The sequence below is a fragment of the Platichthys flesus genome, chromosome 12, assembly GCF_949316205.1.
Source record: "Platichthys flesus chromosome 12, fPlaFle2.1, whole genome shotgun sequence".
NCBI classification, from domain to species: domain Eukaryota; kingdom Metazoa; phylum Chordata; class Actinopteri; order Pleuronectiformes; family Pleuronectidae; genus Platichthys; species Platichthys flesus.
The window spans coordinates 11,504,555-11,522,439 of NC_084956.1; the positions used below are offsets into that span (position 1 = coordinate 11,504,555).

General features: G+C 41.7%; 3 protein-coding genes across 8 annotated transcripts; 2 read left to right on the forward strand and 1 right to left on the reverse strand.

The window, feature by feature from the left end:
• Nucleotides 1–865: 865 nt before the first annotated feature.
• On the reverse strand, nt 866–4,356 carry mettl18 (methyltransferase 18, RPL3 N3-histidine). Its single transcript, XM_062401318.1, has 2 exons — nt 4,096–4,356; nt 866–2,527 (listed from the first exon to the last, which is right to left on the reverse strand). The coding sequence occupies exons 1-2, from the start codon at nt 4,198–4,200 to the stop codon at nt 1,559–1,561; spliced, it is 1,074 nt and encodes a 357-aa protein (XP_062257302.1). The 5' UTR covers nt 4,201–4,356; the 3' UTR covers nt 866–1,558.
• Nucleotides 4,357–4,535: 179 nt separating this feature from the next.
• On the forward strand, nt 4,536–9,698 carry zdhhc16a (zinc finger DHHC-type palmitoyltransferase 16a). Of its 3 annotated transcripts, XM_062401315.1 has the most exons (12): nt 4,580–4,693; nt 4,922–5,248; nt 5,964–6,221; nt 6,324–6,518; nt 6,606–6,694; nt 7,030–7,058; nt 7,160–7,293; nt 7,495–7,578; nt 7,668–7,753; nt 8,580–8,703; nt 8,874–8,944; nt 9,055–9,698. In XM_062401315.1, exons 2-12 carry the CDS (start codon nt 5,246–5,248, stop codon nt 9,155–9,157), a joined length of 1,176 nt encoding a protein of 391 aa, XP_062257299.1. In that variant the 5' UTR covers nt 4,580–4,693; nt 4,922–5,245; the 3' UTR covers nt 9,158–9,698. The 3 variants fall into 3 exon arrangements, with proteins under 3 accessions (XP_062257301.1, XP_062257299.1, XP_062257300.1); XM_062401317.1 differs by lacking the exon at nt 4,922–5,248 and having other exon boundaries at nt 4,536–4,693; XM_062401316.1 differs by lacking the exon at nt 7,495–7,578.
• Nucleotides 9,699–10,641: 943 nt separating this feature from the next.
• On the forward strand, nt 10,642–17,292 carry ubtd1a (ubiquitin domain containing 1a). 4 transcript variants are annotated; one of them, XM_062400427.1, is made up of 5 exons: nt 10,642–10,981; nt 11,203–11,435; nt 15,323–15,550; nt 16,020–16,205; nt 16,423–17,292. In XM_062400427.1, exons 2-5 carry the CDS (start codon nt 11,357–11,359, stop codon nt 16,635–16,637), a joined length of 708 nt encoding a protein of 235 aa, XP_062256411.1. In that variant the 5' UTR covers nt 10,642–10,981; nt 11,203–11,356; the 3' UTR covers nt 16,638–17,292. The 4 variants fall into 4 exon arrangements, with proteins under 4 accessions (XP_062256411.1, XP_062256410.1, XP_062256412.1 ...); XM_062400426.1 differs by having other exon boundaries at nt 11,349–11,435; XM_062400428.1 differs by lacking the exons at nt 10,642–10,981; nt 11,203–11,435 and adding an exon at nt 12,540–12,965.
• Nucleotides 17,293–17,885: the final 593 nt, after the last annotated feature.

The following is a 17,885-nucleotide window of genomic DNA, read 5'->3' on the forward strand; positions in this document are numbered from 1 at the left end:
GACTGATTAATAAGTATATTTTTTGTGGTTGCAGTCGTCATGACTCAGGTCTCATAAGAGCGTTTCATCGAAAACAAAACCTACCTAAAATAACTTTATTTGTCATGTGTTCATAGTCCAACGTGACAGGGATGTGACACTGATCTTGTTCAATCACATGGACGTGGCAGGACTGGGTCAGCAGGGTAAAACCACTGCTTTAAAACAAAGCAGCACACAGTAATATTCAAACAGTTTAACTGTTCGGTGACCACATAAAAAAAGCTGATTTCCTCATTCCCTTCACACAGTCAGTTAAGGTACAATACACTCCCCTGGAATTGATTTATACTTCCTCCCAAAAAAATCCCAGTTAGAATAATTCAATAGATTTCCTCGTAATGGGGTTTCACCACAGTGTAGGAATAATGACAACATAGCTCTTCTGGTATGTGAATGTGCATATTTCCAGGACGTGTCCATCCTCATGTCCTGACTTTGTGTTGCAAGATAACGTAATAAATTTAACTGTAGGTAGAAACCGAAAGGATCAAGAGTACTAAAAATAAGAAGATACAGAGACCCCATAGAGTCCTACCATTGATGTGCACTTACTCCAGAATCCACTTTCAAACTCCATCCTTGGGCTGGTGGGATAAGTTGCAATTGACATTTTGCGCCAGACTTCAGAAACAAGCCTGGCTTTCATGCTGCTGTTTGAACACTGGGGAAATCACTCGCAAAAGGTCACTGAGCCCATTTCCTTTCTTTCCTCCCTGTGCATCTAAAGACCAGTAACAGCCCCTTTCAACTGTACTTCAGTTACTAGCAGAGATATTCAAATGTCTACATAGGAAGTGAAAGACGGTTGAGGTAACCAGAGAGATGAAACTGAATTGTTTTTATTTCAGCTATTTCATGATCTGACAATGTTGCTGTAACATAAAACATACATGCATTAAATTGAGGACTGGAAAACAATGCTGACTGTTTTATTAAGCTCTTATTAAAACTATTAAACTGCAGCCATAAATCCATTAACCCATTAAGACCAATTGCAATATATGCGTGTACATACTTTAAGACCATTTGGGTACGTCTCTATTGCATTTGTCTCATCCACAAAGACATTGTGTAAGACATGTGCCTGATGAAAGACATCATTCGCTGAAATACTCATGGGAGGGTTGAAAAGCATTATATATAATGAAGTTTGTTTGCGCTCTGAGCCGGCAAAAAAATATTAAAGCAGACTTTACTTGTGATACACTGACCAAGGCTCAGTCAGTAAGAGATATGTATGAGGAGATGGACGAACAAAAGGGGCGAGTTTGTCTGCTTTATTGGTTTTTCAAAACATGTTCACAAAGTTCAGGGAGAGGACAATGGTTTGCAATGAAAGCCAAATGTTTAAGCTGTCAAATGTTTTTACTTCATGTCTCTATCTGCTTCAGAGCCTAAGAAATAGGTTTCATAGACAATTGCAATCCTGTCAGCTCCTCCGATTTTAGGTGGTGGATTTCAAACAATGCTTTGGATTTAATGGGTTAACAGACCATAAGGTTCTCAAACACTTTATTCAAATAGCGTTTGTTTTCTTAAAACGTAGGACTACTACGTGTCTCTGAAGTCCTTCCTCCCCCTCCCACAGGTGATCCACAGAGAAAGTCCCCCTCTGCTCCACAAATGTCTCAAACAGGTGGAGGCCTCCGCCTACACCAAAGTAGTGGGATTTGGTGGCGAGGTAGACGAGTCCATCTGGTGCCAGCAGTTTGTGGAGCGTCTCGTGGAGGGTGGGGTAGTAAGCAGCGTTGTAGATTGTCTCTGACGTGAATATAATATCATATTTGGGTGGTGAGCTCTCCTTTAGAACCAAATCCAGAAACGTACTCCAGTCACCAGAGAAAAAACGACACTTCGATAAAAGCGGGTGCTGGGATAGGTCTATGGCTCGTCTCTTTGGGGGCGTGCTGCCGTCTTTCGACGCTTCTTTCTCTTTCAACGTCTTTCCGCAACTTTCTTCCTCTTGTAACTTTCCGTTGCCCCTCCCTTCTTTGTCATCTTCACTGTCTATTTCGTCATCCTCCTGGCAGTTTAGAATTACAGTAGGCACTGTCAGCTGTTCAATAACTGTGCTGTTATAATCTTGAAAGTGGATGTGACTGGCTCCTCTCTTCAGAGCTAGTATCCCCAACAGCCCCGCACCACAGCCCAGATCTAACACTGCCTTCCCCCCAAACGTCTCTCCGTCTCTCTCCATGAGCTCCAGAAGGTCATAAGTGCACTCCCACACCTTCAGCCCTCCCTCGTACACACCGGAGATGAGATCAGACCTCTGCTCTGAAGTGCGAGAGAGGATATTCTCATCATCCTCTCGCTCCGAGGCTGTCTTCTCGAAAACTGTCTCGTTGAGGAAGTGGAGGGGAGGAAGACTTCCGATAGTGACTGTTTCAGGGACAGCGTCCACAAGGAGGAACTGAGGGTCAGATGGTAGATGGTGCTCTTTGGCCTCTTTTACTGGCTCTGCTGGTTTGGTATTGTCCTTGTTCTGAAAAATACAGTATTGTGGGTTAGGGAACAAAGATTTTCCCGGTGGTTATGGACGTGCTTGACGTCTCTGTGCAAATGTATGACTGTGCAACATGGGAGCTACACTGGTTTTAAGTACGGTGGGTTGACGGAAAACATTTTGGGATAAAACTATCATTGTGCCTTTGGACCAACATTGGTATTTATTAATGAAATGTGGATGTTTTAAGATGCTGCGTGTGTGCTGCGTTCACAAAATAGACACTGTCTTATCAAAACAATAAAAAATGAATATTAAAATCTTCAATTTACATATATTTGTACTTATGCCTACCTTAGACTCTTAGTAACTAATCACACTATATAATCAACAATTATTATCTTTAACCAGGTTTTGATAACTAAATAAAAATGAGTAAAATGGGTTCAAAATTCATATTTCAAGTAAATTAGAGTAGTGAGAGGTCAATTCAAATATAACCATGCAGACCTGAACTAATTCTTGCTTCAAAGCTTCAACAGACAATCTACCTTACTTTGTTTTATGTATTTACTAGTCACCTCATTTCCCCATAACTCTATACCAGACCCCGACAGTAAAGATACAAATGTCAAATGACTAATTCATCATGTACTCTGAGGTCGGAGGTACAGTAACAACCCATACAGTCATACACCATCAAAGTGGACAGGATTTCCGCAATGACTCTTTTTTGAGATGAAGGCGCTCTGGGATGTCAAGGCCTGTCAACCTACGCTCTCTAGTGGTTAAATGAACATGAGCATTTTCAGTGTTGACAAACAGAGATGAAATTACTCACAGGGGAAATTTATAAGATGACCTGCATATATGACGACTGTGTGTGTGTGTGTGTGTGTGTGTGTGTGTGTGTGTGTGTGAGGGGGTGCGCCCCTGTGCTCCATTTGAGAGGCGCCTCAAAAAGTTTTGACCAGAACCCAGGTCTGTGTTTAGAGTTGGATAAAGAAAAATGTATTCTAGACTTGTCCAAAAAAGTAAAATTATGAATTAAGTAAAAACATACTTTATCACTGTATTTAGTAATCGCGTTTATTCTAGAGTTTTCTCACAAACACACCTGCCATATCAAGTCATGTATCAGTGACTCTTTTAGAATATGAACTCTTGTTAATTTTACTTTGCATAATGGTTTATTTCTATACCCTTAGATATGATAAAGCTGTTTTATATATTTATAGCCCAGACCATAGAGACAAGATTTAATTTGTCTACTATTCGTCTCATATTTATTTTTGTATAATTATATTATTATTATTATTTATTTTTTTTTACTCTCTCCTTATCTGACTTGTTGATGCATATGTTTCATTATAAATAACAATTTTGTTGGTTCTACAATCATAAAGCTGTTCCACTGGAAAACCCCACCACAGACATACTGAGGGTCCTGCTCCTCCACTTCCAGCCCCATGACCTCACGAAGCTACACACGCCACTGTCTGTGCATGATCTTGAAAACTGCGATCTGACATTACTACCTGACAGTTTCGAGTGTATTGAGTTTCTCATTATCAAACTACATGAATTGCTGGACTAACATTACTTACAGTTGGAGCAGCATTGCCTTTCTTGCAGATTTGTGATTCGGGTCCACTCGCTTGGTCCGAGTTCACACTTTGTGTCGGGACGTCGAAGTTAAAACAAAATGACATGATGACAAAACCTAACACGAGTCGCTTCAGGTTGTAGCTGTTTACTTCAGTGTCCACATGGCGAGCACACCGCCGAGCGAGTGAAGCTAGCACAGCCGCTGCGAGGTGGAACTACAAGTCCCACAATCCCTAGAGCCAGAGTCCCCAACAGCAGGTTATTAAAGTAATTCTAAATTAATAAAGGTAGACAACACAATACATGTTGTGTAGTATTAAGTGTAGATATTTATTACAATGTAAAATGAGGGTAGATAATCGAGAAACTAATCACTGATTATCTGGAGTTGTTTCCTGACTCGGAATACCATAATCCCTTGCGCCTCTCTCCCCCGCGCATGCGCACCACCTCAGGGATCAGGATCCAGTTAACTGTCAAAGCAAGTCAGGTCCTGCTGCTCTTCGTTCAAATGCGGGAATAAATCCGGTTTTCACCTCCTTTTGGACATGTCGACCGGAGGGCTGGTGTCGGTGGGTTTCTGGCTTTCATAGAACAGTAAGTATTTTTCTGAAATAACCCTGAAATCCGGTCAAATAACCAGAAATGAGCCGCAGCTCTCAGCGTCAGGTGTTAAAACCTCGGATGACATCCAAACAAAAGAGATTTGGGAGGGTGGCGGTGCAGCGGGGCAGTCCACAGCTCTGGTCTGGGAGTGATGGGTGCGTTACATGTCACGGCTGTCATGGGGCTGCAGCCACAGCTAACCGTTGTCTTCGCGTCTAGGAACCTGTCAGTGCCGCTGCTGGTGCTCCCAGAAGTCCAGTTCCCTCCGGAGCTCTGTCACCCTGAGGTATCTCACCTACCTCCGCCCAGTCTCCACCCTGCTGCTTCACCCTGTCCGGAATGTAAACAGACAGGAAAGATGTGTCTGTCCTTTTCTTCGACAGAACACACCACCTCTATGTATTACTGTTCTATCATCAGGTTTCTTTGTGTGTGTCTGCTAAACTGTAAAAGTACCTCGTGGAGTTTAAGTGTCCGCTGATCATGGAGAGAACAACTTAACTAACAAATAAAAGAGAAAAATCCAAGTTGACTGACTCTCATATGGTAAGTGTCATCTAAAGAACTGTGTTGTAGGTGAAAGGATTCATCTATCTATTAAATGCTATGCTATTATAATTCCTGCCAATGTTTACACGTATCCATCAAGAGGGATGTTCTGTAAGTTTTACGGTATCTGAAGTGAGGGTTATTTAAATATCCAAGCTAAAGAAAAAACACACCTTGTCGGAACTTGTACCATTTTCTGTCTTTTATTGACTGAAACTAATTTAATGTGAAATCACACATACTCTGGATTGTTAGTAGAATTAATTTTCTTTGTCCACTTTGTTGCAAATGGCTGTACTATGCATGAGATTCGATTTAGGATAGTTTTTAACAAAGGGGAGTGAACAGTTTGCTGCTGATGATTATTGCCCAACAGGTTCGAGTGTCTCATCTATACATTTCATATGTCGAGGTTTGATGTATTTGAACGTTTTATTCATTCTAACATTGGTTTTAGGATTTATTATAACATCAATTTTAAGGGCTCATATTTTATGTATTTAGAGTATGTTTGTGTATTTCCCTGTTTATATTTGGGCTTGCAGGGACACATTCCTTTTTGATATGACAATAAAGGAGTTTTGACAGATTTACAGTTAACTAAAACAGAAGTACTATTACTACTACTACTACTGCGATTAGCAAAGTTGCATGTCTTTCCACTTTGCAGTGAGAGTCTTTAGTTGACTCTTTCTCTTTTTTATTCTTGCAGGTGCAGTTTGGTCCCAGATGCAGAATGCGGTGGTGTCCCAGCTCTGTGCTACACCTGCTGCGCTGTGTATGGTCCCGCTTCTGCACCAGGAGAGGAAAGAGCAGGCTGCCTCTGTGGATCAGGGAATCATGGGCGTACATACTACTGCTGGTGCAGTCACTTTGCTTTAACTCTCTCACTGACTCAGATGTGGTGTTCGACTCCGTCTTTGAACCAGTTTTTTGGACTGTGGACTACGTCACCCGCTGGTTTGGCAAAGTGAGTTTGTGTTTGTCTGTGTGCTACTCTGATTGGTTACAGGAAGTTTTGTTTCCATCTGGAGAATGATCTCTGTGTGTAACCTCTGTCTCTGTCTGGAAGGTGTTTGTTTGCCTGGTGGTGGTACTGACCAGCTCCATCCTGGCGATAGTCTATTTGATTCTGCTGCCTATGGTCATCGACACGTACTCCACTGCATGGATCGTTTGGCACCTTACGTATGGACATTGGAATCTCGTCATGATTGTTTTCCACTACTACAAATCTGCAAAGACCCCACCCGGGTGTCCCCCCACTGTAAGCCCTCAACTTCCCTTTTCAGCTGGAGCACAAATAACTTTTCTAAATGGGCTTAAACTAAACTTAAATGTACCTTTTTACCAGGTAAAAAATGACAGTCCATTTGTGGCAGTCTGTAAAAAGTGCATCATGCCTAAGCCAGCAAGAACACACCACTGTGGTATCTGTAACAGGTGAGTCATTCTTCTCCTCTTCTATAATTTCATTATTGGGGAGAGATTTCTCCTTGGAGATTCAGATGTTTGGTCTATATACTGTATGTCTATATATCTCAAATGGACTCTGTGTCTTATTTTGACTGTCAAAGATAAGTTGTTTGAAAAACGATCCTATACTCACAATAGCTTAGTAGAAAAACTGATTTACTGGGGCCAGGCCTGGTTGGAAAGAGCCGTCTGGTGTTACATGCATTTAGGGTACTATTGCTGTATGTTGTCTGTTAAGAGAGGAGGGAAAAAAGTCCTTTCAATATAAGTATCAAACTGAAAATTCTCTCTTCCTTTTGTAGGTGCATTCTGAAAATGGACCATCATTGTCGTATCCTTTGGGCTTATCATCATTTTTGTTTTATCAGAAATCATATAACTTGACAGTTGAAAAAAAATAGACGGTGGTTTGCCTTAATGTCAGCGTCTCAGCGTGGTTAAATAACTGCGTGGGTCATTTTAACCACCGTTACTTCTTCTCCTTCTGTCTCGTCATGGCCATGGGCTGTGTTTACTGCAGCATCAGTGGCAGGTACCTCTTCCTGGACGCTTACAATGCTATTGAGGTGAGTGGCTCAGACTTACGACACACTGTTAGACAGATGTTGGGTGCAGGACTGCTCTAATGTTGTTCCAAACTGTTTCTTTTTCGGTTACTTTTCCTCCGTGTCAGGTGTCTCTCTCTGTGGGGCCTAACTGTTACCTTACTGACTAACATCTCATGTTTCTGTCTTCAACTTTTGGGTTTATTTGGGCTGTTCCATTAGCGCTTTAAACATTTGGATATGGAAAAGCATGGGATACCAGTAACAGGGATGGGACCTCTTATAGGGCTGCTTCCCCCTGGCCAGGTATAGTCTCTAAATACTCACACAATACAATAACTGTTGTCCTTGTTTATTATCACTGTCTAACATTTCCTCTTTTCATTTTTATCAAGACCCACTATCAGACGCCTGCACCACACTACACCTTTAAAGAAAAGTTCATTAATAAGTGCATCATCTACATGTGGGTCCTCACCAGGTAAAAGCTACATTTCAAGTTGTCACTTGTATAGAGCCTTGCCGCCCAATGTTACCTATTACATACAACAAGCTAAGCAGGTTTCATTTGTTCAGTAGATAAGAGACAGACAGGATGGTTCTGTGACAACATATTCCACCAAGGAAACGGAGAAGATTTTTTAATCAGTTTTTACATTTATAAATGTATAATTTACAAAAAAACTATGCAAAAAATATCTGCATATATGTTTATATTTTACTTAAAATTTATTCGGTTAATTTCCTAATTCAAGGTCTATATATTTGGTTAAATTTGTGTTGGGGTCTATTTAACAATATATACCCCAAGCAATGCTTACTTTTGTAATATTGTTTTTTCACTGTAAAGCCATTTCTTAATAATATCATCACGACAATATTTGTAGCATATGATGACAAATGTTTGGTTAATGTAATTAAGCTGTTGTTCATTTCTTTATTCTTATTGGTTGCTGAAGTTCCTATTTTTAAACTGTATGATGTCACTGTGACTTCACACTGACATCATCACAACAGCATACCTACCATATGATCCTAAATTATTCTTTAATTTATAATGAGCTTTAGCTTGTCTATGTGCCATAGTTGTACACTAGCATTGAGGGTTATATTGTACACTAGAATGCAGCCATTAGAACGTACTTACCAAACTGTGAAGTGCTTTGACTTGTCCTATGTTAACTCCACACATTGTCCCATAAATCACATCCTGATGACTGTCAGTACAGTGCTGTGGAAGTGGGACACGTTTGTTGGCTTTTATTAACTTAGCAGCGGATCTAATGAGGTGTCTTGTGTTCTCGCAGCACAACGGCAGTGTTCCTAGGAGCTCTGACATTTTGGCATGCAGTTCTCATATCCAGAGGAGAGACCAGCATCGAAAAACACATCAACAGCAAAGAAACTAAGCGATTGGCAAAACGGGGGAGGGTAATTATGTTTGATTATTACATTTTTAAATGGTTCTTGTCGTGATAACTTGGGGTATATATTTATGATGAGTCTCAACCCATCAATTAAAGGAAGTTTGTTGTACGTTGAATGTAAAACATAATGAGGTTTTAATTACTCATATTGTTTTCTCTAAACGGTTCTTCCAGGTTTACAAAAACCCTTTCAACTACGGTAGGCTGAATAACTGGAAAGTCTTCCTCGGCGTGGAGAAGAGAAGGTGTGTTTCTCTGATGGGTGTAGAGGCTTTCTTTTGATGCTGCTGGAAATGATCTATGAACAATATACAAGTTATTCTTACCTGTGATTTGCTCCATCTTTTGTCCCTAGTCACTGGGTTACTCGTGTTCTCCTTCCATCTGGACATCTTCCACTTTGTGATGGGTTGACGTGGGACTCCTTACCATTTAAAAAGGACATGATGCCTGTATGACAGACTCCGCCTGGGAACACTTATTATGGTCTTTTCTGTGTCCAGCCCCCTCTGGTCATTCGATGTGGGTGGCTGTAAGGATATGTGCTCCTCAGCTCAATACAAGGAAGAAATGGGGTCATGTCAACCTCCAATACCTCAAAAACTTTCTGTGGCATTGCTCACGGTTCGACAGCCTACGTTTTTCACTTGTGGAAATACAAAGGGTCAGGAATACTTGACTGGGGTTTACTCACAAACGGATATTACTCGATTATGAGCATTGTGAAAATTATCATTTGATATTTTGAAAAGACACGTACTGACTGACATATCATTGGACTGAAGTACATAAAATGATATATATATTTTTCTGAAACAGATGATCTTTAGAACAAAATGGTTCATCTTCATACCTCCTCCTCCCCACAGTATCATTTGCACTGCAGTCCAATAGTATCATTTGATTTGAACATTCAAGCAAAACTGCAGTGCCATCACAATGAGTTATTTATCTGTATTTTGTACCTGTTAAGTTAATAAATCTGTTTTTATTTAAAAACATTGACACTATCAGTGTTAACCTAATACTGAAGAAGTGTATTGTTATTGTTACACATACACAATTTTGTTATTGTACATCAAATGTAAAAAGATGCATTTTTACTCGGGTATTCTTCATATCTGTGTTTAGTTGCCTTCCTCCAGGATCATTTCATCATATTCTGTCAAACTCCATCTCCAGTGTTAAGTCACAGGGTTGTTTAGGGTTGGTTATTCATTTACATGCACGCCAGATTTGATCTGCAGATACACATGAATATATAATAGTGGAAAAAGGTTGACACATCAGTGAAATGAAAACATAAGCGAGAATGCGTCCCGGTGGCGTTGGTTAAAATGGTGGAATGTGAAAGGAAGTCTTTGGGAGGTAGAGAGGAGAGATTAACGGATGAAAACAGATTTCAGTTTGAGTCCAACCCTCTGCTCACTGCTCATTACACCCACCCACTCTGACTGAAACAGACAAGAACATGTGTCAGTATTAATACTTCCAGCAGGTGTCACTGTTCAACATGTCAGGTTTGTGAAGATCAGCTTTGGATAATTTATAGTAATTCAGAAGAAAAGGGAAAGGAATCCTGCAGTTTTTGGAAGAATTTGATCAAATATCATTACTTATTCTGATAAATGGGAAACAACTTCTCATTAGTAATGAAACTTAAAACAATTAATTTGTCATACTTTTATTTCCATGATTTCTGTTATCATGAGCAGCCATGCCCTACTGGGACATGCTGTGGTGAATGCTTGGCATAGATAGGCCATAGGTTGTGTTGTGCAAACATTTATTGTATATGTTTTTGGACCTCTGACTTTTTTTGAAAACGTAGCCCTCTTATTGTGAAGGAGTCCTATCTCAGCTCCTGCTCTTATTCTGGTGAGCAGATTTATCTGAAGTGCGCATGCGTGCAGACTGAACAGGATTTAATTCCAGCCTTGGTGCCAACTGGTCCGTGCGTGTGAAGTGTCGTTCATCATGGTTCGGGGGAAATATGGATATTGATTTCAGTTTTTCTTTTATTTTGGTGAGAAACAGTTGAGATTAGCTGGAGGTTGTGCAGCTCTCTCTCTAACACACACACACACACACACACACACACACACACACACACACACACACACACACACACACACACACACTGATCCCCTGTCAACCCGCTGCTGACTCTCATCTGCTGATCGTCGCGTCAGGATCCAGAGATTCAACTTCACCGCAGAAGCAAGTTCGGATGTGGCAGGCGAACTGCAGACGGATGCATAACTTAGCGCACTGGATTTCTGGTATGGCAAAAAAAAAAATAAACACATTTTTCAAATATGTAGAAAGTGAAATCAACGACATTATCACGTGAATGTGTGTATTTAAAACGATGGGTCAGATAAAGTGTAATGTGGCATTAGCGTGATTGACGTTGGAGAGAGGCTGGCAGTGGCTCGGGCGCGTGTCCCCGTCAGCTGGCAGTACACGTGACGTAAACATCGCGGCTCGTCTGACCTCACAGGACCAAGGAGTGCTGGGCCGTCATCATTCCCCCGGCGTGCTTTTCACACCATCGTTATCATCACATGTGCATTTTTGGAAGAACGCGTGGCTGGAGGATGAGATGCGGACGCTGATGTTTTGTGTCTCCTTGCTGCGGTGATGCAGGGGCCGTGATGGGAGGCTGCGTGGGGAGGAGCAGGACGGAGGGACCAGGGAGTGCCCGGAGCTCCACGAGGAGCAAGAAACGTGGAGGTGAGGATGTGAGACACACGTTGAAGTTTGAGTGAATACACAAGAGAAGTGCTTCGTGCTTCAAGAGATGATGTCCTTCAATCAGGAAGTGGGGGTGAGGTGGTTTCTGTGCGTTGACTTTTGCAGAGGGTGCCATATGGTAAATGTTCAAGTGTAGTCACATGGTGGTTTTCCAGTCTTATCGACCATAGTCAAGTCATAGTCACCCATTCACACCCCACTTTCTGTGAGACACAGCCAGGGGATCAGTATCTTGCCCAAGGAGTCTACAGCAGACTGAAGGTCATGGGGATCGAACCACCAACCGTCTGGTTGGTGGATGACCCTCTCCCCGCCCCTCTTCAGGAGGCAGAGAGTGTCTCAGCCTGAGAGAGGCTACAAATATTTTTTGCAGGCCTTGCACTGTTACGTTGAAACATCATTCCATTACCGTCAAGTGGAAATTGCTTCTGTTACACAGCAGACACAAAATAATTATTTCAGGACGCACTGTCACAGCTATCGATGCAAGCGATTGGCTCACTTAGCACCAGGCAGATATGGCAACAGGATGCAGCTGAAGAGATTCAGGCATTTCATGATGAAATGATTCCTGTAGCTGCATGGTAGACGTCTGCCTCAGTCAGCAGGCTTACTGACTCAGGTGCTCAAACATTTCAGGCGCCACGGCTTAGTCATGTGTCTAATCTGTGCCGAGCAACTTGCGCTGATAAGGCCGGTGTTTAAACTCTTTTCACTTCATTCCTCGTGTGACAGAGCGACACCGGGTTGTCATGCATTATGTATTGAGCAGCAGCAGCAGCAGCAGCAGCAGCAGCAGCACAGGGTGGTTTCACATCAGAAGTTGACCCACTTGGTGCAGAAGGAGATGATGTGACCTCACAGCTCAGACCACGTCCTCAACAATTTGTGAAATGCAAACACACAAAACCCTTTTACTACTTGCTCTGTTCATGCAAATCTGAAAAGATATATATTTGCATGTGTTCATGTGGAAAAACGTCACCTGTTGCATGAGAGGTCACAGACGTCGCTTCTCCTTCAAACATGCCATAAGAGTTAGACAAGGGTTTATTGTCTGTTAATTGGTTTAACATGTTGCCTTTGGGTATTTCTATCCTGCCGCTAAACACAGCTGATAGGATTAAGGCTTCTTCTGGCCAGGCACCTTCTTCCATGAACCGATTCCTGTGGTGTTTTGGGGGGGGTGATGGTTATTAGCATGGATATAGGTGGAGGGATAGTGGTAGTTTTAAGTCAACTGGGCGGGTGACCATTAGCTGAGCTTTAAATCGGCGAAGCAGTGGCCAGATCAGGTGGGGTTGTTGGTGTAGCAAGCTGGATGCACACAGCTGGTGTTGTGCTCTTCCTCCTCAGGCCCCCGGCTCTGTAGCTCATTATTGCCGACTTTTGATTTGTAGTTCAACTCGGACTCGAACCTCAGAGGAAGAGCAGCTATGGGAGTGCCGAACTCCACAGAATACAACTATTACCATGCTCCGAATACTCCCTTTAGGATGTTGTTGAAAAGTAAGTATAGATTTCTTCTGGTCTAGGGTGAGAGAAATACTTTCATGTTTGCTGTTTTCATGTTTGTTTTCATGTCATGGCTCAGAGGGGTTTGTGTAGAGTTCAAAACCTTCTGTGCTGTTGTTACTATTGTTCAAAGGTTTTTAACCTTTTTTTATAGAGTTTGACATCCTTTTATCAATGATTTGTGGTTATAGCTGTAATTTATTAAATAATAGACATAATTATAATGCGTAATTATTGATATTTTTCCACAGTGCTGCCTCTTTAAAATGTCTTTGATGGATTATGAATGCGTTTAAGGATGTTATTGTTGCAAAGCCGATACAGGACTTACTTGGATTAATGCATTTTCCAGTATCATCGTTTTAAAACAGTGCAGTGCAGAAAAAGGAACTATTACATCCAAATAGCATTAAGCAAAGGTGCAACATTAACTTGTGCCCAAAAATAAGGATTTTTTCAGTTCTTTTTCAGCTACAGGTTGACTTTTTCCATCCAATGTGAATTGTTAAAGTTAACAGAGAAAAAAGCTGGAGCAACTGACTTCAATAGAAATTGCTAAGCTCAGATTCCAGGTACATATGGCTCACAGCTCATGACACACAAGCAGAGTTGACCTTGTGCATCCACAGTGTACACGAACAATCAGGCTCAGTGACGTGGATGAAACCATCATCACATAATCTAGGTTGTCATCACTGATGAAATTCACATCATTCTATAAAACACAGAGCCAAAAGGTTATATTAGGATATTATATTGCAGTATGTACAACCAGGAAAAGGTGTGTGTTGTTGTGCTGTTGCCCATATTAAACCTTCAACACATAAACTTTTTTTTTTTCTCATTATTCCACTTTTATTCCACAGTCTGTTCTAGGATCTTCAGACGTGAAATATTTGTTTGGTTTACATATTCATGTGCACAATTGCAACTTTGCAGCTGCACATACACAATAACTAAAGTAGATATGAAACCTGAAGAACTATCTTTGTGCAAGAGAAATCAAATGAATATTTTAATATTGATTATGCACAATCATAATGAATAATCATTGGCAGAGATGTGATTAAAGGAGTACTGAATATATCTTTTTATTCTCCAGACTCCTTTCATCTTTTTATTATATGACTTTGAAAATTGGATGAAATTATGTACAAAAATTTGGGAGGTACAGTTATACTTCAGTCAGAAGATCAAACTCTGTTATATCGTCATGCAGTATACATCAGATAGTAAACTACACTGTGTTTGACAGCAGCACAGCCCTGTTTAGAAAAGTTCTCCAATTTGAAACCATATGATGACGTGATGAGTGAAGTGTAGTGGATTTGTGTTTGTGATGTTGTTGTGCTTGCTGCTGGAAGACTTATGTGTTTTCGCTGCCTTTCATTGGCCAATGGGTGCTCATCTCTGCAACCAATGCCTTATGGGATGGGGCAGATAAATCCTGTTATGTGGAACCTGATTACTGCCTATAATCTTCCGCAGTGTGTGTGTTTGTGCGTGCTCATGTCAGTGCACATGTTATGTGTTACTAGCCACTGCAGTAATCTAGAGCACTATAAATAATCACTTTGATTTTCCTCTCCCTGTAAACCAAATTTACTTTCTTGGTACGTGGGCTCAGTGGATATGTCGGCATGTTTCACTTTGGAAACACATTCAGGAGGTGCGTGAAGTTACTTTGTCCGTCTGCTGTTGGACTTCTGACAAAGAACAGTTCTGTGCATTGTAGTAATTGGCTTGTACTTAGCTCATGTAGCAAATGAAGAAGATGAAGATATCACAGATGTCGGGGTGTACACAGCTCCTTCTCAAGGATGACTTTTACTAAAGACTTTAGCATGGGACCGAAACAAGTGAGACTTGTTATGTAACTTTTCTACTGTGTATTCCATTTATTTTAGTTTATATGATGTGGAATATTTGTTATTGTCAAAATGTTTTGTTTCATAGTTAATTCATCCTCGCTTGATACAACTCTGCTCAGGGACAAGACATTTAAATGAATGACTTACTGATATTCACGTGTGTTCCAAGGTCAACATAAAGTTATTCAGGCCTGAGCCAACAAATCCACCATCTACATTCTGGGCCAGTTTCTCATTGCTCCAGTGCTCTGTCATCCCTTTTAGCGGTTTTACCTGTGTCATAAAAAATTTAAATAAAAAGTTAATGCAAATCTAGAAGCTTTTTAACAATTTTGGAGCACCTAGTGGTTCACCTTGTTGGTGGGGTCACCCCATGTCCAGAGGCCTGAGCAGGCCTTTGCTGCATGTCTTCCACATCTCTTTCACGCTTTTGTTCTCAGGTCAGATTAAACACAACCTTCTTTTTTTTTATCTTTCAAGGACGTAGCGAGCCCCTCAAGAAGGAGCGACCAAAATGGAAGAGTGAATACCCAATGACGGAGGGCCAGCTGAGGAGTAAGAGGGACGAGTTTTGGGACACGGCTCCGGCCTTCGATGGACGGAAAGAGATCTGGGACGCACTCAGAGCTGCAGCTCTGGCTGCAGAGTGCAATGACCTGGAGCTAGCACAGGCCATCGTGGACGGAGCCTGCATTACTGTGCCACACGGTACGAGCACGCCCACAGGCACATGCTCACCAACGCACACACTCAGATATTGAAATGTTTCTCATCCGGATGTGAATTGTAAGCTGTTAATGTTGTGGGAACCTCCAGCAGAAATGCACTATAATGATTCAGAAATTGTCAAAGGACACTTTGCAGGATCCCCATGCCTCAGTTGTTCAGAGATTACTCCTGTGGTAGTTACATAATAGTCAGAGTGCTGCGTGACCGCTGTGAGTGGCCTGGTGCACACACACAGCCATGACTGTGTTCATTCACTGTGTTCATGCTTTCTACTTTCCATAGTGTTGTTGATGTAAATGGGTTGTAAGTAAATATAATGTAAATGTGTTGGCCTCATACTTCCCCTTGTTGACAGACCTGGGTTTTGGAGTAGAGAAAGGGTTAATGTGTCTGGGTTGGAAGGTTTTTGGAACCAGGTTTCTGATGTGGATCCCATCTCCTTCCGCAGGCTCCCTCACAGAGAGCTACGATGAACTGGGAAACCGCTACCAGCTCCCGGCCTACACTTTAGCCCCGCCTGTCAACCTCATCACTGAAACGTCCAGCCCGAGCAAAACCTCTGATTCCGCCCATAAACAGGCCCAGGCCGCTCCGTGCAGACAAGAGTTCCAGCTGCGGGTGCGGCTGTCAACAGGTGAGAAATACCCTGCATGACCTGTGACGTACTTGCACGCACACAATGACATTTAAATGTAAAGAACAACATGTTGTGGAGTTGTCCTCATGCATATATAATATCACATAGGCTCTTCTCAGCTGGAGACTGATCTATAATTTAAAGCCTTTCAATGTCTCGCAGCTCGGTCAGGAATCTGTGTCAGCTCTTATTTCTTCCTTGTGGTTTCCCTCAGGGAATGATGTGCGCCTGACAGCCAGCATGGCGGACTCCATCGCCGAGCTGAAGAAACAGCTGGAGGAGCAGGAGGAAATCGATGTGATTCGCCAGAGGTGGTTCTTCTCCGGGAAGCTCCTGACCGACAAGACTCGACTCCAGGACACCAAGATCCAGAAGGACTTTGTCGTCCAAGTGATTGTGAACGTGAACCCTTCAGTCATACCGAACTGAGGCGGGGGGGGGGGGGGGGGGCTGCAGGGAGAGGAATAGGGCTTGAAATCCCTTTCCATTCGGTACTGCTGTGGAATTTTCTGTACATTTTTATATAATAAATTATTGCTTTTATATTGCTCCTTTTTGTATTTTCCTTTTTCCAATTGAAGTAAGAATATTGAAAAGCACTGAAACACTTTAGAGAAAAAGTAGAGTCCCAAGATGTGCATCCAATTGTCTGTCTGTGTGTCTGTGTGTTTGTCTTGACATTAACTAGTTGTTTACATGGACTCACCTCCCCCCCCCCCCCTCCACTCCTTGTCACGTGTGTTTACTTGTGCTTATTCATGAACTAAATCTTTTAAATAATCTCTGGGATCCACAGAAGGAAAAATCCATTCTCCTATTATTTCAGCTTATTTAATTTTATTCAAGATTCCTGTCATGCAATTCGAGGAATTGGCTGAAGAGGGCAGAAAACAAAACATGTAAATATCAGTTTCCTCACACATGCTGTTGGGTCTTGCGACTATCAGCCAACTACACTTTCATTTCACACTCTTTTATTCATAATGAGGTCACGGAATCCAATGAATGATCAGTTCTGTTTATCATTCTCATCACTCCAAACAAGATACTATAGTTTTATTTACAACAGTTGCTCCACTGTACTTCGATAACTTATCAATAAATATTGTTAAGTCTAAGTCATTATGTGCTTTTCTGACTCCTACGCACCACATGTATGTCTCTGCAGAAAGGAACAAGTTGGAAGTATGCTAAAGCAATATTGGTACAGTATGTTTATGTTCTGCAGGATTTTACACTTGTCCAAGATGGGCAAACGAAACACTTTGGAGTTTTTACGACAATGAAGGGGAAGGTGAGGTGGAGGGTATTCAGCTGCAACATGCAAATAAACCACTAGATGTCACTAAATTCTACAAATTGAACTTTTAAACCTTTATTTTAGAGAAAGATTACACAAACACTGCCGGATGGAAATCCAGAGAAAAAGGTGGATGGATGCAGAGCCATCAAATTTGAATGCGGATCCAGGAAGATTTTTCCCTGTTTTCTCTTTTTTCCCCGAGAATAAAATGATGAAATAAATCAGGTCCATTTGAACTGATTTAGGTGAGTGTGTGAGATTGGGTGCAGCTTTATTTCAGGGGGACTGTTGGGTTGACTTGTGGTTTATTTGTGTGCAGTGGACAGCCCCCTCTAACGGCAGAATAACACCATGTGCATCTCAGAGATACACCC